At 34.8% G+C, this 20,273-nt stretch overlaps 1 protein-coding gene across 1 annotated transcript in view; it reads right to left on the bottom strand.

Moving 5' to 3' along the window:
* The window catches only part of CCDC7 (coiled-coil domain containing 7), a 185,219-nt gene that overhangs the window by 135,059 nt on the left and 29,887 nt on the right, over window positions 1-20,273 (bottom strand). The window contains exons 3-5 of the mRNA XM_045820006.1: window positions 19,209-19,289; window positions 3,605-3,625; window positions 3,232-3,264 (exon numbers count right to left, since the gene is read on the bottom strand). Coding sequence (XP_045675962.1) covers window positions 3,232-3,264; window positions 3,605-3,625; window positions 19,209-19,289 — 135 coding nt within the window. The remainder of the gene's footprint in view (window positions 1-3,231; window positions 3,265-3,604; window positions 3,626-19,208; window positions 19,290-20,273) is intronic.

Raw genomic sequence — 20,273 nt, 5'->3', positions numbered from 1 at the left:
ACACAATGGAATACTATGCATCTGTAAAAAAGAAGGAAATCTTACCATTCATGACAGCATGAATGGACCTTGAGATTATTATGCTAAGTGAAATAAGTCAGTCAGAGAAAGACAAATACAATTTGACCTCACTTATACATGGAATCTAATGAACTTAAATAAACTGATGAACAAAATAGAAACAGAGGCATACATACATGGAACAGTCTGACAGATTTCAGAAGAGGGGGGTTTGGAGGGGCCTGGATGAAAAATGATGAAGGAATTAGTCAAAGAACATATATGCATAATGCATAGATACACACACACTTGTGTGGTGATGGCCAGAGGGATGGGGTGGCAGCAGCTGGATGGAGGTGGGCAAAAGGGGGTAAGATAGGGACCTCTGTAATAGAGTAAACAATAAACATAAGTTTTAAAAAGGAGAGATTGTTCAATCGAATTTCTTCAGAAATCGAGATGAGATCCAAATATAGGTAAAAGAATGAGTTTTAGGTAGGAGGAAAAACAATGAACTCTGATTAACAGGAAGATAGAATGAATATGGATATAAACAAGGGTTTTGTGTTTTTTTGAAACAGGAATTGGAAGAGCTTTAATCAGTGCCTTGTAATTCAAGCATTTCAAGTGATTGAGTGAAAGTGAAAATTAAAATAGGACGAAGTGGATAAATTTGAGATGATGTATGAAAAAGGTTGAAATTAATTTCAGATGCTGTAGAACTGCCCAGCTATACTTGGAGAAATTATTTCTGACCTGTATGTCACTTTTTTCAGCAGTGCTTCACAGCTAAGCCCAAAGAGTAAATAATTACATTATCCAGGGTTATGTTTTGTTAGACAAGTACAACAACAACATAAAATGAATAGGTAAAGGAGAGTCAGAAGTTATGAAATTCACTGTTACAAAGTACATAACCTCCAAGTGGAAAAGATAGATGAATAAAAAGACTGCAAGAAGGTAGAGAAATAAATGAACTAATGGTCTTGACATCAAGCTGTGGCCACCGCACTATTTAAATTAATAATTTAAAGGACAGAAATTTCTAATTCAAGAATGAATTGCCTGAATTAGTAAATTTTAAAGTAAAATAATTTGGTTAAGGATAAGGTCCAGAGTATGACTGGAAGTGGGACCAGAGGTGAAGGACATAGATCTTCAGAGATGAGAAGTTCAAGGAACTGAAAGGCCAGACTTTTGAATGGGTACCACACATTGACAGAACTAAGTGTATGAGCAAGAGAATGAAACACATCCATTTAAAAATAGAATTTAAAAAGTTTGGTACATAAAAATAAGAATGTTCAAGGTTAGTTGGATTGCCCAAATTGCAAAGAAGTACCTATTCTATGAGGTAGGTTGGAATAGTAAATGTCACCCCAATCCTACTTCTCTGGAAAGATAATGATCAATCTACCACAATTAAACAATGACTACCAACACCCTTCCAATGTCAGCCATATCTATTCTAAAACAAAGAGTGTAATACCATGAAAATCTACTCTTGGATCAGAGATAAAATAATAAGAAAGTGTTAGGATATCATTCCTATCTTTACTCTTTAATTTATATCCCCAATAAACATTTTCAATATAATTTAAACACCTGAGCTTCATGACTGTTTAATTGGACTAAACCACAAGCATATCCGAGAGAGAACTAAAATAATTCTGTGAATCACTGAAGCTACTTTGGAAATCATTTTGTTGTATTAACACCATAGACAAAGTCTTTTTCAAAACAGAAGTAAAAGCACCTAAGGATAGAAATCAATAGTTTGTAAACTGCTGGTAAAACACCTCAAAATCAAAAAGTGTACAACAAATCATTAAAACAATATTAAATTTATCTTCCTGGAATAGAGTCCTGTGAGTTCTATATATATTTTGGAGATCAAACCCTTGCCTGAGGTATCATTGGCAAATATGTATTCCCATATAGTTGGTTCAATCCAGGAAGACAAACAACCCAATTAAAAAATGGGCAAAAGACATGAAAAGATGCTCAGCATCACTAGCCATCAGAGAAATGCAAATTAAAACCACAATAAGATACCACTTCACACCAGTCAGAACGGCCATCATAAACAACACAACAAACAACAGGTGTTGGAGAGGATGTGTAAAAAAGGAAACCTTAGTGCACTGTTGGTGGGAATGCAAACTGGTGCAGCCACTGTGGAAAACAGTATGGAATTTTCTTAAAAAACTAAAAATGGAACAGTTTTTTGACTTGGCAATTCCACTGCTGGGATTATACCATAAGATCCCTGGAACACTGATCCATAAGAACCTATTCGCCCCAATTTTCATAGCAGCACAATTTACAATAGCCAAGTGCTGGAAGCAACCTAAGTGCCCAGCAGTAAATGAGTGAATCAAAAAGCTGTGGTACATTTACATGATGGAATACTATGCAGCAAAAAGAAAGAAGGAGCTCCTACCCTTTGCGATGGCATAGATGGGCCTAGAAAGGATTATGCTAAGCGAAATAAGCCAGGCAGTGAGGGACAAATACCATATGATCTCACCTTTAAGTGGAATCTAATCAACAAAATAAACAAACCAGCAAAATATAACCAGAGACATTGAAATTAAGAACAATCTGACAGTAACTAGAGGGGAGGTGTGAGGGGGTAATGAGGGGGAAAAGGAAGGGTTTTCAGGAACAACTGAAAAAGATGCATGGACAAAACCAAGGTGGGGTGTAAGCAAGGGAGGGAAGTGGGGATGGGAGTGGTGGTGGATAAATGCAGACAACTGTAATTGAACAACAATAAAATAATTTAAAAAAATAAATAATAAACTGCCAAAAAAGAAAATCAATATACAACTTAAAAATATATATTAAATTTTAAAAATATCAATATATATATAGTGAACATATATAGTAAACATATATATAGTGAATGATCTTTTAAAATATAGGATAATTTTTAAGTTGATAAGTATTCTCTTGTCACTTGTTCTTTTATGTAAATTAGGAGAGAATACTGAAGTTTATATTGTTCAATTTTACATGAAAGAATGTACCAAACTCAGAGTATACCAGATATATGCAGGAATGTAGTATGTAAACAACTGAGACACTTTCATTCTATCCATTCATTCCTTCTCTATCTAAATCAGGATTATAACCAATGGTTATTTTAAAAATTTTAATATACTTCAAAATGGTTTGCAAATGAGACAAAATGTTGTTTTAATTAACAATTAAAAATGTTATATTTACCTCTTCCAACTGATTAACCTGCCGTTGAAACCACTATTTTGGAAAAAAGAAAAAGGAACAGAAAAGAAAGTTATTGAAAAGTTAAATTTCTGAAGTAAAGTAAAAGAATACACATGTGTATTCACATGTTCGGGGGTGTATGACCAAGAGAGAGAATTTTCATACATCAAATATTACTACTGAACCAAATATCACTTATTGTAGGGCTCAGAATATGGATGATATAACATGCAATTGTAACATAAAATTTTTAAATATATATAGCAGCAATTTCGGGACTTCTTTTTACTTCCTCAAAACTTAAAAACATCTCATTTACATTTTCTTCTGTATTATATTTCAGTACACTTAAACTGTAATGTTTTGAACATACCTTAAAAAGAGATTCCAAAATCTGTAAAATAAAGTTTTAATTAAACATTTTTAAACAAATTTCTTCACAATGTCTATGATTAAAATATTTAATTCAGGTTTCTTATAATTTACAACCACAAAAATGTAAAATTTATTAAAATAAAATTATAATTTTAAAATTTAAAGATAAGTTTTAGTACATCTTGCATAGATAGCTTAGTTGTAGAAGAGCAAATTTTCCATCTTTATAGGTCTATAATAAAAGAGACCCCAAAATAATTTACATATACAATTTCATATGTTTTCTTAATATAAGAAATAAAATTTAATTCCTCTAATGAGCATTACTTTTTCATATAGAAGAAAGTATAATAATGAAAAGCATTGTCTTACCAAACATTACTTCTTTAATATAGCTTTGCTCTGGTAAAGGGTCTAATAATCAAAACATAAAATATTATACTGCTACTTGATATTTTAACAGAAAATGCAAAGATCTGGTACAGGAGCCTGTGAGAAAAACTAAATGTACAAAAACCAATCACATAGTTCAAAATATCAATATTTACCACCTAGAAAATTTAATGTTATAATGGTTACACTTGGCCCAAAAAAAATTCCTATCACATATAGATAAAAGTTTTGAAATAAATTAAATAAAAATATTACTACATGCATTCAGAAAAAAATTAACATAAAAATCAGGCTAATCTAAACTTTTCCTTCTATAACACTAACCCTAGACCAATTGTTCAAAAAGTATAATAATCCCATGACCTAAACAACCAGATTTGTTAATAATGCAAATTCCCAGGTCTCAATTAAGATTACCACATCAAAAACTTTGAGAGTAGGGCCAGCAATATATGTATTAACTAGCCCTCTATTTGATTCCTTTGCATGTTAACATTTTAGAATCAAGCATATCAATATGGGCATAAACTGCATATTAAAAGAAAATAATTTTCATATTGATTCCTAAAGCAATGAATGTGGTCAGATACACACACACACACACACACACATCATACAGAAAAGACACTTCAAATGCAGTGATTCAAAATAAAATGACAAACACATACTTACCATACCATTTGCAACAGCGTGGATAAGTGAGCATGGATAAACAAACAAGTGAGCAAAATAGAACCAGAGACACAGAAATAAAGAAAAAAATGACAGTAACCAGAGGGAAGCAGGGAAGGGGGTAATGGCTGAAAGACAGGGAAGGGTCATCAAGGAACATGTATAAAGGACCCATGGACAAAGACAATGGGGGTGGAAGAGGATTGAATGTGAGAGATGGGGTGGGTAGCACAGGGGGGAGTAATGGGGAAAGAACAGGGACAACAGTTAATTGAACAACAATTTTAAAGCTACAGAAAAACATAAGAAAGTAGAAGTTGCAACCCCAAAACCAAAATCAATATTAAACCAAAACAGCATTCAGCAATGAAGATATAACATTTAGGAATATCTACATAACAAGTAACATAATAATCACCTATGTAAAACAGTTTAAGACAGGTAAAGTGGAGTAAAAAGAGATTATGATCAGAAAAAATATATGCATCCCAATGTTCATAGCAGCATTATTTACAACAGCCAAGACCTGGAAACAGCCCAAGTACCAATCGGTAGACTAGTGAATAAAAAAGAAACTCTCACCCTCTACCACAGTGTGGATGGGCTTTGAGAATTATTATGCTAAGCAAAATAAACCAGTAAGAGAAAACACAAATACTATATGACCTCACTCATATGTGGAATCTAATGAATGAAATACACTATGAACAAAATAAAACCAGAGGCATGGATACAGAGAACAGACTGACAAGATTGGGGGGAAAGAGGGAGATTGGAAGAGATCATATATGCATAGCCAATGGACACAGAAAACAATATGATAAAGGCTGGGGTGGAGGACTAGGTGGAGATGAGTAAAGGAGGGGAGGAATGGAGCTACATGTGTAATAGTGCTAACAATAAAAAATATTAGTCAACTTAAGTTATAAGTAGAACCTTTGGTTGCATATGAAATATATCCTGACTAGCCCAAACTACACTGAAACAATAAAAAATACCTTTTTTAGGGGGGTACAAAAGATGGCAGCAAAGTAGGTGGGACCTGAACCCACTTCCTAGTGCACCCAACTGTGACACCTAGCCAGTCTTCTTAAGGACAGACTGAACAGTCAGTGGAATCCCAGCTTATATGAAGTTTGGAAGCCAAAGACTGCAGAGGACATTTAAAAACAGACAATCATATATTTCTTGTAATATTTTTGTTGTTCCAATTCCCATACAGCACCCTTCCCCAGTCTTGGTCCATTTCACTATCTTCCTGAGCTTTATTACTGTTGTGGTTAACTTAAATCTCTCACAAACTATGCCATGTTTATATCCCTTACTCTCACTATATCTCATCATCTAAACTCACAAAAGTGCACTGCTTTCTGGAGTAAGCTCACATTTTTCCCCCTCTAATAAGGATCTGATCTCATTTTCACTTTTTATAAAAAGTGGCTAGTTTGAAATATCACAGTTGTTGCTGGACCTCTCCAAGGGATATCCTATCTGTTTTCTATTTGTTGGTACTTTAAATCTCATAGAAAACACTCCCACTGTCTTCATCCAGCTCCTGATCATATACAAGATAAGGAGGAAGTAGTGCATACCAGTAAACCCACTGGAAGAGAGAACCCACCAACAAAGGACCCTCCAACAGGTAATGCCCAAGCACAACAAGAGAGCCCACACAAATAGAAGAAAGGGCAACCATAGAGCATACAGATAAGGAGATCAAAGAGACCACACCACTGAGTCCCATGGAACTCCTACCATAGAAGTTCACCCTACAAAGACAGCTAGCCAAGCAGAGCATTGGGAATCACGGAAACAAACAAAAAGAGTCACCTAAAATGGGGAGACAATGAAACAACCTGCAAAAGAAAGAAATAGAAGACTCCTCAATAAAAGAGCTAAGTGAAATGGAGGCAAGCAAACTATCAGCTATAGAATTCAAAAGAATTCTATAAGGATGATCAAGGAATTCACAGACAACTACAAGGAACTGAGTGAAGACTACAACTACAACAGCATGAAAAATGAAACAGAAACTACAAATAAGAACCAGGAAGAAATGAAGAATACAATTCCTGAAATAAAAACACACTAGAAGGAATTACAAAGTAGGCTGGATGAAGCAGAGGACCAAACTAATGAGGTGGAAGACAAGGTAAAAAGAAACACCCAGGTAGAGCAGCTGCACACACACAAAAAGACTCTAAAAAATATGAAAATAGCTTAAAGGAACTGCAAGACAACATGAAAGGAAGCAGCATTTGAATCATACGAACACCAAAAGAAGAAAAAGGAACAAGGGATAGAAACCCTGTTTGAAAAAATAATGACAGGAAACTTCCCAAATTTGGAGATGGAAAAAACCACGCAAGTTCAGAAAGCAGACAGGATCCCAATCAAGACGAATAAGAAGAGGCATACTCCAAGATACATCATAATTACAATGCCAAGTTTTAAAGACAAAGAGAGAATCTTAAAAGCAGCAAGAGAGAAACAAGAAGTAATATACAAAGAAGCCCCTAGAAGACTAGCAGCAGATTTCTCAACAGAAACAATAAAAGCCTGGAGAGAATGGTAAAAATATTGCAAGCAATAAAAAACAAAGGCCTACAACCAAGACCAATCAACCCAGCAAGGCTCTCAATTAAAATGAAAGGTGAAATAAAGAATGGAGTTTTCCCAGACAAAAGAAGGCTAAAAGAATACACCTTCAGTAAACCAACCCTGCCATCTATACTAATGGACTACTATAAGAAGAGGAAGAAAAAGAGTGAGAGAGAGGAACGCAGACACAAAGGCAGAAAAATTAATATGTATCTATCAATAATAACCTTAAATGTTTATGGATTAAATGTTAACAGATCAAAAGACATATAGTAACTGAATGGATAAGAAAACATGACCCACACATATGGTACCTACAAGAGACCCACCTCAGAACAAAAGACCTAACACAGACCTGAAGTGAAGGGTTAGAAAAAATGTTCCAATCAAGTGGACAGGAAAATAAAACTGGGGTAGCAATGCTTATATCAGACAAAATAGACTTCAAAACAATCCATAAAAAGAGACCAAGAAGGACACTTCATCATACCAAAGGGAAGAATTCATCAAGAAGATAAAAACATTGTAAACATATATGCACCCAACATAGAAGCATACAAATATGTAAGGAAAACCTTGGAGGACTTCAAGAAAGATATTGACAGTGACACAATCATAGTAGGGGATTTCAACACCCCACCATCAAAAATGGATAGATCTTCCAAACAAAATAACAACAAGGATATTGCAGCATTGAACAATTCCCTAGATCAAATGGACTTCACTGATATATATATAGAAAGAGCCCTTCATCCCAAAGAAGCAAAATACACATTCTTTTCAAATGCACAGGGAACATTTTCAAAGATAGACCATATGACAGGACACAAAACAAGCCTCAACAAATTCAAGAAAACTGAAATCATATCAAGCATTTTCCCTGATCATAAGGGATTGAAAGTAGAAACTAACCACAAGGAAAAAAAAACTCAAAAACACTCAAATTCATAGAGAATGAATAGCATGCTATTAAACAATTAATGATTCAAGAATGAGATCAAGGAGGAAATCAAAAAGCTTCTGGAAACAAATCAAAATGAACACACAACATTCCAAAATTTATGGGAGAAAGCAAGGGAAGTCCTAAGAAGGAAGGTCATAGTGATACAGACTTACCTAAAAAGAGACAGAGACATTTCAAATAAACAACCTAACCCTATAGCACCACGACCTGGAGGAACAACAACAAAGACAGGCCAGAGTAAGGAAAAGAAAGGAAATGATCAGAGCAGAATTAAATGACATAGAGACTAAAAGAACAATGCTAAGTATCAATAAATCCAGGAGCTAATTCTTTGAAAAAATAAACAAAATCAACAAGACTTTAAGCAAACTCATAAGGAAAGAATGACATCCCAAATAAGTGAAATCAGATGTGAAAGACAAAAGATTACAACTAATGCCACAGAAATACAGATTGTAAGAAATTAGTATTAATAACTATATGCCAAGAAATTTGAAAAACAGGGTGAAACAGACAAATTTCTAGAAAATATACTCTCCCAACTGAATGAACAAGAAGCAGAAAATCTGAACAGACCGATAACAGCTGATACAATCAAAGCAGTAATAAAAAATTTCCCAGCACACTAATGCCCTAGAGTGGATGGTTTCACATGACAACTTTACAAAACATAGAAGGAAGAACCAACCCCTATCCTTCACAGACTATTCCAAAATATCCAAGAGACAGAAGACTACCAATCTCTTTATGAAGCCAGCATCATCCTAAACCCAAAACCAGACAAAGACATGACAAAGAAAGAAAACTACAGGCCAAAATCACTGATGAACATAGATGGTAAAATCTGCCACAAAATACTGGCAAACTGCATCCAGCAACACATTAAAACATCATACACCATGATCAAGGAGGATTCATTGCAGGGATGCAAGGATGGTACAACATTCACAAATCAATAAACATAATGCATCAAATAAACAAAAGAAAGTACAAAAAATCACATAATCATATTAACAGATATGGAAAAAGCACCTGATAAGCTATAGCACCAATTTATGATAAAAAAAAAACAGTGAAGTGGAAACAGAGGGAGCATTCCTCAACATGATAAAGGCCATGTATGAGAAACATATAGTGAATATCATACTTGACAGGCAAAAACTAAAAGCTAAGATTAGGTACAAAACAAGGATGTTTGCTTTCACCACTTCTATTCAAGTTAGTATTGGAAATCCTAGCCACAGTGATCAGACAAGAAAGACAAATCAAGGGCATCCAAGTTGGGAAGTAACAAGTAAATCTGTCACTGTTTGCAGATGATAATAGTGTACACAGAAAACCGTAGAGACTCCACCAAAAAACTACTTGACCTAATAAGTGAATTTGACAAAACATCAAGGTTCCAAGTCAATATTAATAAATCAAAGGGATGTTTATAGACCAACAATGAAAGACCAGAATCAGAAATAAGGGGGGAAAATCCCATGTGCTATGGCAACAATAAAAATAAAATACCTTACCAAAGAGGTGAAATACCAACAACATATTTCACAGATATACAGCAAACACTTCAAACATTTATATGGAACCATAAACAACCTTGAATACCCACAGCAATTTTGAGAAAGAAGAAAAAAGTAAAAGTCATCACAATACATGATATAAAACTATATTACAAGGCCTCTGTAATCAAAACACTGTATGATACTGGCATAAAAACAAACACAGAGACCAATGAAACAGAACAGAGAGCCCAGAAATAAACCCAAGTATCTATGGTCAATTAATATTCAACAAAGGATGCAGAAGCATTAAATGGAGTAAAAATAGCCACTTCAATGAATCCTGTTAGGAGATATGGACAGCTACATGCAAAAAAAAAAAAGAAAAGAAAAGAAACTCAATCACCAACGTATACCATACAAAAAAATAAATTCAAGGTGGATGAAATAAATAGAAGCTGTAACACCATAAAGGTTCTATGGGAAAACATAGGCAGGAAAATCTCACCTATGAAGCCATATTTTCACTGATATGTATCCTAGAGCAAGGGACATAAAGGAGAGAATAAACAAATGTGATCCCATCAAAATAAAAAGCTGCAGAGCTAAAGAAAAAGAATTAAAATGAAAAGAGAACCAACCATATGGGAAAACATATTTGCAAATGAAACCTCACACAAGGGTTTGACCTCCAAAATATATAAAGAACTCATTCAAGTCCACTCCAGGAAGACAACCCAATTAGAAAATGGGCAAAGAGACTTCCGGCCAAGATGGAGGTATAGGTAGACACATTGTGCTTCCTCATACAACCAAAATAAGGTCAGCAACAATTTAAAAACAAAATAAAAACCATAACTGAAAGAAAATTGATCTGTATGGAAGTCGGACAACCAAGGAGTTAAAATATCCAGACCATAAGATGGGGTGGAGTCAGGTGGCCAGACAGAGAGGGGACATGGCACCAAAAGCAGTGGCACCAGGTGAGCAAGATGGAGGCAGGCAGGCAGACCCTGGGTGAGCAGGCAGCAGCTGGCAGACCCCAGGCGCAGGGTGGCAATGGAAAGACCCAGCGAGGCAGAGATTGTGAAGCAAGGCATGGCGTGCAAGGCAGCTGGCTGACCAGGCTGTCTCAATTCACCTGCTCAGATAACGAAGGTGAGGCTGGGGAGTGAAACCAACCATGCAACCCAGGGTCCCAGCACTGGAAAGAAAACCCCAAGGCACTGACTGGGGACACCTGTGAAGGCTGCAGTGCAGGGAGAGATTCCAAGCCTCACAGGAGAGTTCCTTGGAGAGACTCACAGGGTCCTAAAATGTGCACAAGCCCACCCACCCAGGAATCAGCACCTGAAAGGCCCAGTTTGCTTGGGGGAAGTGGGGGAAGGGATTGAAATCCAGGAGAGAGCAGAGCAAGCACCATTGTTCCCTCTTGGAATCCACCCCCACATACAGAATCACAACCCAGAACTGGGTTGCCCTGCCCTGGTGAATACCTAAGGCTTTTCCCCTCATACATAACAGGCACAACAAGAGTTAAAAAAAAAATGGGCATGATGGAAGAAGAGATCAAAGGTCCAGAGCAAACACAACTGAGCAACCAAGAGATGGCCAAACTATCAGATGCACAGTTCAAAGCACTGGTGATCAGGATGCTCACAGAATTGGTTGAATTTGGTCACAAATTAGATGGAAAAGTGAAGGCTACACTAAGTGAAATGAAGGAAAATGCACAGGGAACCAATAGTGATGGGAAGGAAACTGGGACTCAAATCAATGGAGTGGACCAGAAAGAAAAAAGAAACAACCAAACAGAAAAGAACAGAAAAACAAGAATTCAAAAAAATGAGGAGAGGCTTAGGAAATTCCAGGACAGCTTTAAACGTTCCAACATCCAAATTATAGGGGTACTGGAAGGGGACAGGAAGAGCAACAAGTGGAAAAGTTATCTGAACAAATAATAAAGGAGAACTTCCCCAATCTGGCAAAGGAAATAGACTTCTAGGAAGTCCAGGAAGCTCAGAGAGTCCCAAAGAAGTTGGACCCAAGGAGGGACACCAAGGCACATCATAATTATATTAGCCAAGATTAAAATGAAGGAGAGAATCCTAGAAGCAGCAAGAGATAAGGGGACAGTTACCTACAAAGGAGTTCCCATCAGACTGTCAGCTGATTTCTCAAAAGAGACCTCGCAGGCAAGAAGGGGCTGGAGAGAAGTATTCCAAGTCATGAAAGGCAAGGACCTACATCCAAGATTGCTCTATCCAGCAAAGCTTTCATTTAGAATGGAAGGGCAGATAAAGTGCTTCTCAGATAAGGTCAAGTTAAAGGAGTTCATCATCACCAAGCCCTTATTTTATGAAATATTAAAGGGACTTATCTAAGAAAAAGAAGATTAAAAAAACATGTACAGTAAAATGACAGCAAACTCACAATTATTAACAACCACAACTAAGATAAAAACCAAAAGAAACTAAGCAAACAACTAGAACAGGAACAGAACCACAGAAATGGAGATCACATGAAGGTTAGCAACAGGGGAGTTGGAGGAGGAGAGAGGAGGGGAAAGGTACAGAGAAAAAGTAGCATAGATGGTAGGTAGAAAATAGACAGGGGGAGGGTAAGAATAGTATGGGAAATGTAGAAGCTAAAGAACTTATGACACATGGACATGAACTAAATGTGGATGGGAAAGGGTGTGCAGTGTGAAGTGGAATGAAGGGGGGGGGAATGGGACAACTGTAATAGTAGAATCAATAAAATATATATTTTTAAAAAATGGGCAAAGGACTTGAACAGACACTTCTCCAAGCAGGACATGCAGAGGGCCCAGAGATACACAAAAAGATTCTCAGCATCACTAGCCATGAGAGAGATGAAAATTAAAACAACAATAAGGTACCACTTCAAACCAGTCAGAATGGTCATCATAAACAAATCAACAAACAACAGGCGTTGGAGAGGCTGTGGAGAAAAGGGAACCTTAGTGCACTGTTGGTGGGAACACAGACTGCAGCCTGTGTGGAAAACACTATGGATTTTGCTCAGAAAACTAAAAATAGAACTGCCTTTTGACCTGGCAGTTCCACTGCTAGGATTATATCCTAAGAACCCTGAAACACCAATCCATAAGAAACTATGCACCCCAATGTTCATAGCGGCACAATTTACAATAGCCAAGTGCTGGAAGCAATCTAAGTGCCCATCAGTAAATTAGTGGTTCAAAAAGCTGTGGTATATTTACACAATGAAATACTATGCAGCAGAGAGAAAGAAGGAGCTCCATCACTTTGCAACAGCACGGATGAGCCTGGAAAGCATTATGTTAAGTGAAAAGAGCCAGGCAGTGAAAGAGAAATACCATATGATCTCACCTATAAGTGAAACCTAACAAGCAGACAAGCAAGCAAAATATAACCAGAGATATCAAAATTAAGAACAATCTGACAGTAACCAAAGAGGAAGGAGAAGAAGGATAATAGGGAAAAGGCCATCAAGGGACATGTAAAAAGGACCCTTGGACAAATCTAAATGGGATAGGTTCATGGGTGAGAGGCAGTGATGAGTGGGGCAGGGGGCATGGTGGGGTAAAAATGGAGACAACTTGAAGAACAATTAAAAAAATTAATCATTTTAAAAAGTAAAAAAAAAAAAGAAGACTCCCCTAGCTAAAATTGGAAATTAAAGAACTATTACACTACTGTACACTAAAAGACAAAGGATCATAAGAGACTAGTATGAACAATTATATGCCAAAGTATTGAATAAGAATAAATTCTTAGAAATATATAACCTATCAAGGCCAAACCATGAAAATTTTAAAAAGAAAACTTTTCAGACAAATATCTAGGTAGTACATTGAAACAATAAGCAAAAGTCTCCTGAAAACAAAATCTCCAAAACTATATGGCTTCATTAAAGAATTCTACCAAGTATTTAAAAAATTAACACCAATACTTCTCAAACTCTTCCAAAGAAATAAAGAGAACTAAACCTGACAAATCAGCTTCATGGGGCCATCATTACCATGTTGTCTAAACCAGTGAAGAACACAAGAAAACTGCAGATCAATATCCTTGATTAATATTGATGAAAAAATCCTAAACAAAATACTAGCAAATAGATTCAAAAGTATTTAAAAAGATCACACAGCATATCTAAGTATGATTTATACTTGGAATATAAGAATGGCTTAACATATGTAATAATATGTAACAACATAATATATCACCTATGTATCAATGTAATATACCATATAAACAAAATGGATGAAAACTACATGATCATTTCCATAGTTGCAGAAAAAGCACTTGAGAAAATTCAACACTTCATGATAAAAATACTCAATAACTAATAGGAAAAATAATTAACATAAAAATAAAAATTCATGTAAGAATAGCCACAACTAACATTATATTCAGTTGGGAAATACTGAAAGCTTTTCCTCTAAAATCAAGAAGGCGGCAAGGCTGCCTGCCCACTCTCACCATCACTATTCAGCATAGTACTGGAAGTTCTAGATGGAACAATCAGCAAAGAAAAGACAATAAAAAGCAGAAAATTTTGGGAAAAAAGAAGGAAAATTATCTGTTTGCAAATGACATGATGTTACATGTATAAAACCCTAAAGAGTCCACAAAAAATATTCAAACTAATTTAAGACTCAGCAAAGTTGAATGATACAAAATCAACATTCAAAAATTAAATTCTTCATGTCAACAATGACCAATCCAAAACTAAACTAAGAAAACAATCCCATTTACTATCTCATCAAAAAATAAAAATATTTAGGAATAAATTTAATGAAATAAATGAAAGATCTGTGCACAGAAAACTATAAAACATTACTAAAGTATCAAAAGAGATATGATAAATGGAAAGACATTCCATGCTCGAAAGTGGCAGACAATATTTTTAAATGCCCACATTATCAAAGTGATCTACAAATTCATTGTAATCTCTATCAAAATTCAAATCAAACTTTTTGCAGAAATATAAAAAAACATACTAAAATTCCTATGTAATCTCAAGTGACACTGAATAGCTAAAACAATCTTGAAAAAGAAAAACAAAGTTGGAGGCCTCAAACTTCCTGATTTTAAAATATACAACAGCAACAGTAATTAAGACAGAGTTGTGCTGGCATAAAGATAGAAACATATTGCCCTGGTCAGTGTGGCTCTGTTGGTTGGAGCATCATTCCATACACCAAAAGTCTGCTGCTTCAGTTCCAGGTCAGGACACATATGTAGGTTGTAGGTTTGCTGCCCTGTCAGAGGGTAGAGACAACCAATTGACATTTCTCTATCTCTCTCTTTCCTTTTTTCTCTCTCTAAAATCAATTAATATGTCCTGGGGTGAGGATTAAAAAATTCAAGTAAGTTAATACAGTATTATATATTAATTATATCTATTTTTAATATAAAAATTAAAACAATAATTAAGAAGATACATACATAGAACAATGAAACAGAATTTAAAAGTCAGAAATATAGTCTTGCATATATAGCAAAATGATTTTTGACAAGGCTATTGAGACAACAAAATGGCAAAGAACAATCTCTTCAATGAAGAGTACTAGGAAAACTGGGTATCCACATGCAAAAGAATAAAGATGGAATCTCCCATTACAGTATGTACAAAAATTGACCGAGAATGAATCCATGACCTAAATGTAAGATCTAAACCTACTGTACTCCTGAAGGAAAACATAAAAAACAAACTTTAGGACACTGATTTTTGACAATGATTTTTTTGAATGACACCAAAAGTCCAGGCATAACAAAAGGTGGGGACAACTGTAATAGCATACACAATAAAATATTTTTTTTAAAATGCAAAAATGAGCAAGTGAGACTACATCAAATTAAAAAGATACTGTTCAATACATGAAACACTCAACAAAATGAAAAGGCAATCTATTGATTGGAAGAAAATATTTGCAAACCATATATTTATAAGAGATTAATATTTAAAACATATAAGAAAGTCATACAATTCCATAGGAAGAAAATAAATAAATAAATAAATAAATAACCTGATTACAATGGGCAAAAAACTAGACAAATAAAATTTTTTCCAAAAAAGACATACATATGGCCAACGGGTACATAAAAAGTTGCTCAACATCAGTAATCATCAGGGAAATACAAATCAAAATCACACCTGTTAGCTCCTACCCTTTGCAACAGCATGGATGGAACTGGAGAGCATTTTGCTAAGTGAAATAAGCCAGGAAGTGAAAGACAAATACCATATGATCTCACCTTTAAATAGAACCTAATCAACAAAGCAAGCAACAGAGCAAAATATAACCAGAGACATTGAAATTGAGAACAAACTGACAGTAACCAAATGGGAGATGGGAGGGAATAATGGGGGGAAAGGGGGAAAGGGCTTACAGGAACAACTATAAAGGACACATGGACAAAAACAAGGAGTGGAAACAGGGAGGGGGGTGGGGATGGCTGGGGTCTGGGGTGAATATTAGTCATGGGGATGGAAAGTGCAGCCTAGGGAATATAGTCAATAATATTCTAATAACTACCTCTGGTGTCACATGGGTGTGAGCTTCAACTGTATGATCACTTAGTAAATTATATAATGTCTAATCAGTGAGTTGTACACCTGAAACTAATACAATAATATGTGTCAACTGTAATAAAAAATAAAAGTGATTTTAAAAAATAAAAATAAAATGCCCTGAGCAACCTAAGTGCCCATCAGTAAATAAATGGATCAAAAACTATGGTACATTTGCACAATGGAATTCTACACAGCAGAAAGAGAGAAGGAGCTCCTACCCTTTAGGACAGTGTGAATGGAACTGGAGAGTATTGAAGTGAAATAAGCCAGGCAGTGAAAGACAAATATCATATGATCTCTCCTTTAACAGGAACCTAATCAACAGAATGAACAAGTAAGCAAAGTATAGCCAAAGACATTGAAATTGAGAACAGGCTGACAGTGACCAGAGGGGAGGAGATAATTGGGGAAAAGTTTGAAGGGTTTACAGGAACAATTATAAAGGACATGTGGACCATAACGAGGCAGGGTGGAAAACAGGGGAGGGAGGTGAGAAGTCCTGGGGTTGGGGAGGGGTGGGTGGAAAAAGAAGAAAACTACTTGAACAACAATTTTTAAAAAGCACCACACCTGTTAGAATGGCTATTATCAAAGAGAGAGAGAACATGTCTGTGAGAATGTAAAGAAAGAAACCTTTGATAAATTGGTACAGCCATTATGAAAAATCATATGGAGGTTCCTCAAGAATTTTGAAATATTTTATTAAATAACCGTATGATCTAGCAATCCTACTACATATGTACATCCAAAGTAAACAAAACCAGTATTTCAAAGAGTTGTCTATCTGCACTCCCACAGTCACTGCAGCATTATTCACAACAGCCAAAATATGGAAACAATGTAACTGTCCACTGATGGAAGTGGACACTTTATGCGTAAAGTGGACACTTTATGAATAAAGAAGTATGATAAACATGAGGTCTCTTTAGAAAGTATCCACCCATGTACTATGAAAAATAGATACATTTATGGAAGAAGATACAAGATACATGAAACATTGTACACAGGACAATGACACCTCAGTCTCCTTCAAAGTAAGCACTTTGGGACCTCACACAGTTCTCTCAATCGCCATCAGCTGCCCTGTATTATTTTCCTGAATCTTATTGAAGGCCTGAAATCTCTTCCCTTACAAAGGTGATTTTAGTTTTGGGAAGAGCCAGGAGTCACAGGAGACCAAATCTGGGCTATTGCAGGTCTGGGTCACATGGGTGATTTGATGTTTTGCCAAAAAACTGTGCACCAGATGTAATGCATGAGTGGGTTCACTGTCTTGATGAAGCTGCCAACCACCAGTTGCCCATAGTTGCAGCCTTCTCAATCATCTGAACAGTTTCTAGAGAGGAATGCTCAAGCTTAATGTAAAATTTAACACAGATTTGTTGCTCTATGCATTCATTCATTTTGAATGCATGGCTACACGGTGCACCTGCTCACTCAACACCACCATCTAACGCTGACTAGTACAGTGCAGTCATCTTTGTCCACACATTCTGGACAGCAAGTGGGCTGGAATGCACTCTCCTTGGCTGCCAGGTTACATTGATGTCACACAAACCATTCTTGTTATATTAACAATGATTGGGCTTTTCCTGGACAGATCTTGTATATACAATGGAATATTATTCAGTTATAAAAATTAAATCTTGCCATTTGTGACAACATAAATAAATACAGAAAACATGTTAAGTGAAATAAGCCAGAAAGAGAAAAACAAATATTGCATGACCTAACTTATATGTGGAACCTAAAAGGAAAAAAGCCAAGTAACAAATTGTAGAATGGTGGTTACCAGTGCCCAGGGAGAGGAAGTCATAGAGAGTTCAATATTGTTTAATGGGCACAGAGTTTAAGTTCTACAAGGTGAGAAGTTCTAATAAGTAGTAGTGATGCTTGCATAATATAAATGCACTTAATACCACTGAACTCTTTCTTAAAAATGGTTAAGATAATTTTATGTTATGTTTATTTTATAAATAAATAAACCACAATAAAGACTGAAAAAAATGTATCTATAAATGTACATATAAATGTATATACATGTATACATGCATATATGTGCATACATATATACTGTAAAACGCTAAAAATGTATTCTATAATATCCATGATAATATATATTAGTGTGAGATTACATATAACTTTTTCCCCTTTTACTTTTCTCACTTTTTCAAATATTCTACAAGAATACTTTTATAATCATGTAAAACATGTTATTTTTTAAAACTCAAAAAAGTGATTACCAAATAGTATTCAAAATATAATTTCATTTTTAAAGAAATATGTATGTGTGTGTGTGTGACATATATGCATTTCTTTAGTTTTATATATATATATATATATATATATATATATATATATATATATATATATATATATATAACTAAGGAAAACTGGGAAGGTGAACAAATATATGTTTACAAGAGTTGGTTACCCTGGAGAAATAAAATTATAGGAATTTTTATTTTCTCCTTTTTGCATGTCTTCAAATTTTTAATCTTTATTAATTATGTTACTTTTGTAATATTAACTTATAAAAACACACAATAAAATATAAATACTACATATGTAAATACAAATGACCCAATCCATGCTTTACTTAAAGGAAAACTCACAGATCTAAATGCCTGTGTTGGCAATAAGGAAAAATAAATAATGCTTTCTCATGCTCTTTATAACTACTTAAGGCATTGTATTTAGGCTAATAATGCTGACCAGATAATCACATCTGAGTCAAATAACCAATGTAACTTTAAATAATGTATTGCTAAAATTATTGTTAATAATAATTAATTACATAGTTTTGTTTTATTGATATCATTAACTTTAAATTGTTAAAGTGGTAAGCAATATTTTATACTTAGCAGTTTGCAGAGAATACATACATGATGTTCCTCTTTAACTGCTTCTTCTAGCTGAGCTGCAAACTGTGAACATGCCATGAATGAATTCGGATCATCCCCAACCTTTGAAAATAACAAAACAGAAAGTTGCCTTTATTTCAGAATCTATATGTATATTCATCTATATTTTATTTTTTCTCATTTTTTAATTTTAATTGTTGTCCAAGTATAGTTTTCTGTCTTTTACTTCCATCCCAGTGCTCCCCACCTCCTTCCCATTTCCACACTCCTCTAGTTTTTGTCCATGTGTCCTAGTTTTGAAAATAATTTTGTGTATGTAACTTACCTTATTTTGCTGTGTATAATGCACACTTTTTTGTCCAAATTTTTTGTAGGAAAATAAGGGTTTGCATTATAAACCTTATATCTGTTCTTGTGTTTTGTAATTACTTTTTATATAAAACTTTTTGTACCATAACAAGTTCAAAAATAAATGTTAAGATTCCTTAACAATACAAAAAAAAACCCAAATATCTAAATATAAATAAATAAATAAATAAATAATTGAATTTTAAAAAATAAAATGAAAGTTTTTTCCCTGAAAGTTTGGACCAAAAACATGGGTGTGCATTATACATAGGAGCACATTTTACATGGCAAAATACAGTACATTCATTCAAACATATAAGACAAGAAGCAATGCTCTAAATTCTATACTAGCAAATTCTCCCAGAAAGAAAATGTATAAGTACATTGTGGTAGTGACTCATTAATGGCATAGTTGTAGAAAATCAAGCATTGCAGCCTTAAACTCCTAAAAGGCTATGGGTGGTCACAAAAAAGTAATCATTATGTGTATACATTATAAATATCTCTTTGTGTTAAAAATGAATGCTAATTATGACTTCTGATTATAGGGTATATTTTCCAAGAGCTGTAGTCTTTCACCCTCACTTAATAGTCAACAGAAAACTTTGAGAAAATAATAGTTCCAGATTAAATGTTACAATGTGGAGACCCAACAAGGTAGAGTAGTAAATGGAAGCTGCACTAACCTCTTCAGAGGACTGATCTGGAATTACAACTAAATTGTAGAGCAATCATCCT

The sequence above is a fragment of the Phyllostomus hastatus genome, unplaced genomic scaffold (genome assembly GCF_019186645.2).
Source record: "Phyllostomus hastatus isolate PE091 unplaced genomic scaffold, TTU_PhHast_1.1 phas_scaffold_39, whole genome shotgun sequence".
Taxonomy (NCBI): Eukaryota; Metazoa; Chordata; class Mammalia; order Chiroptera; family Phyllostomidae; genus Phyllostomus; species Phyllostomus hastatus.
Note: the sequence above shows the minus strand (reverse complement) of the source record. Positions and strands in the feature narration are given on the sequence as shown.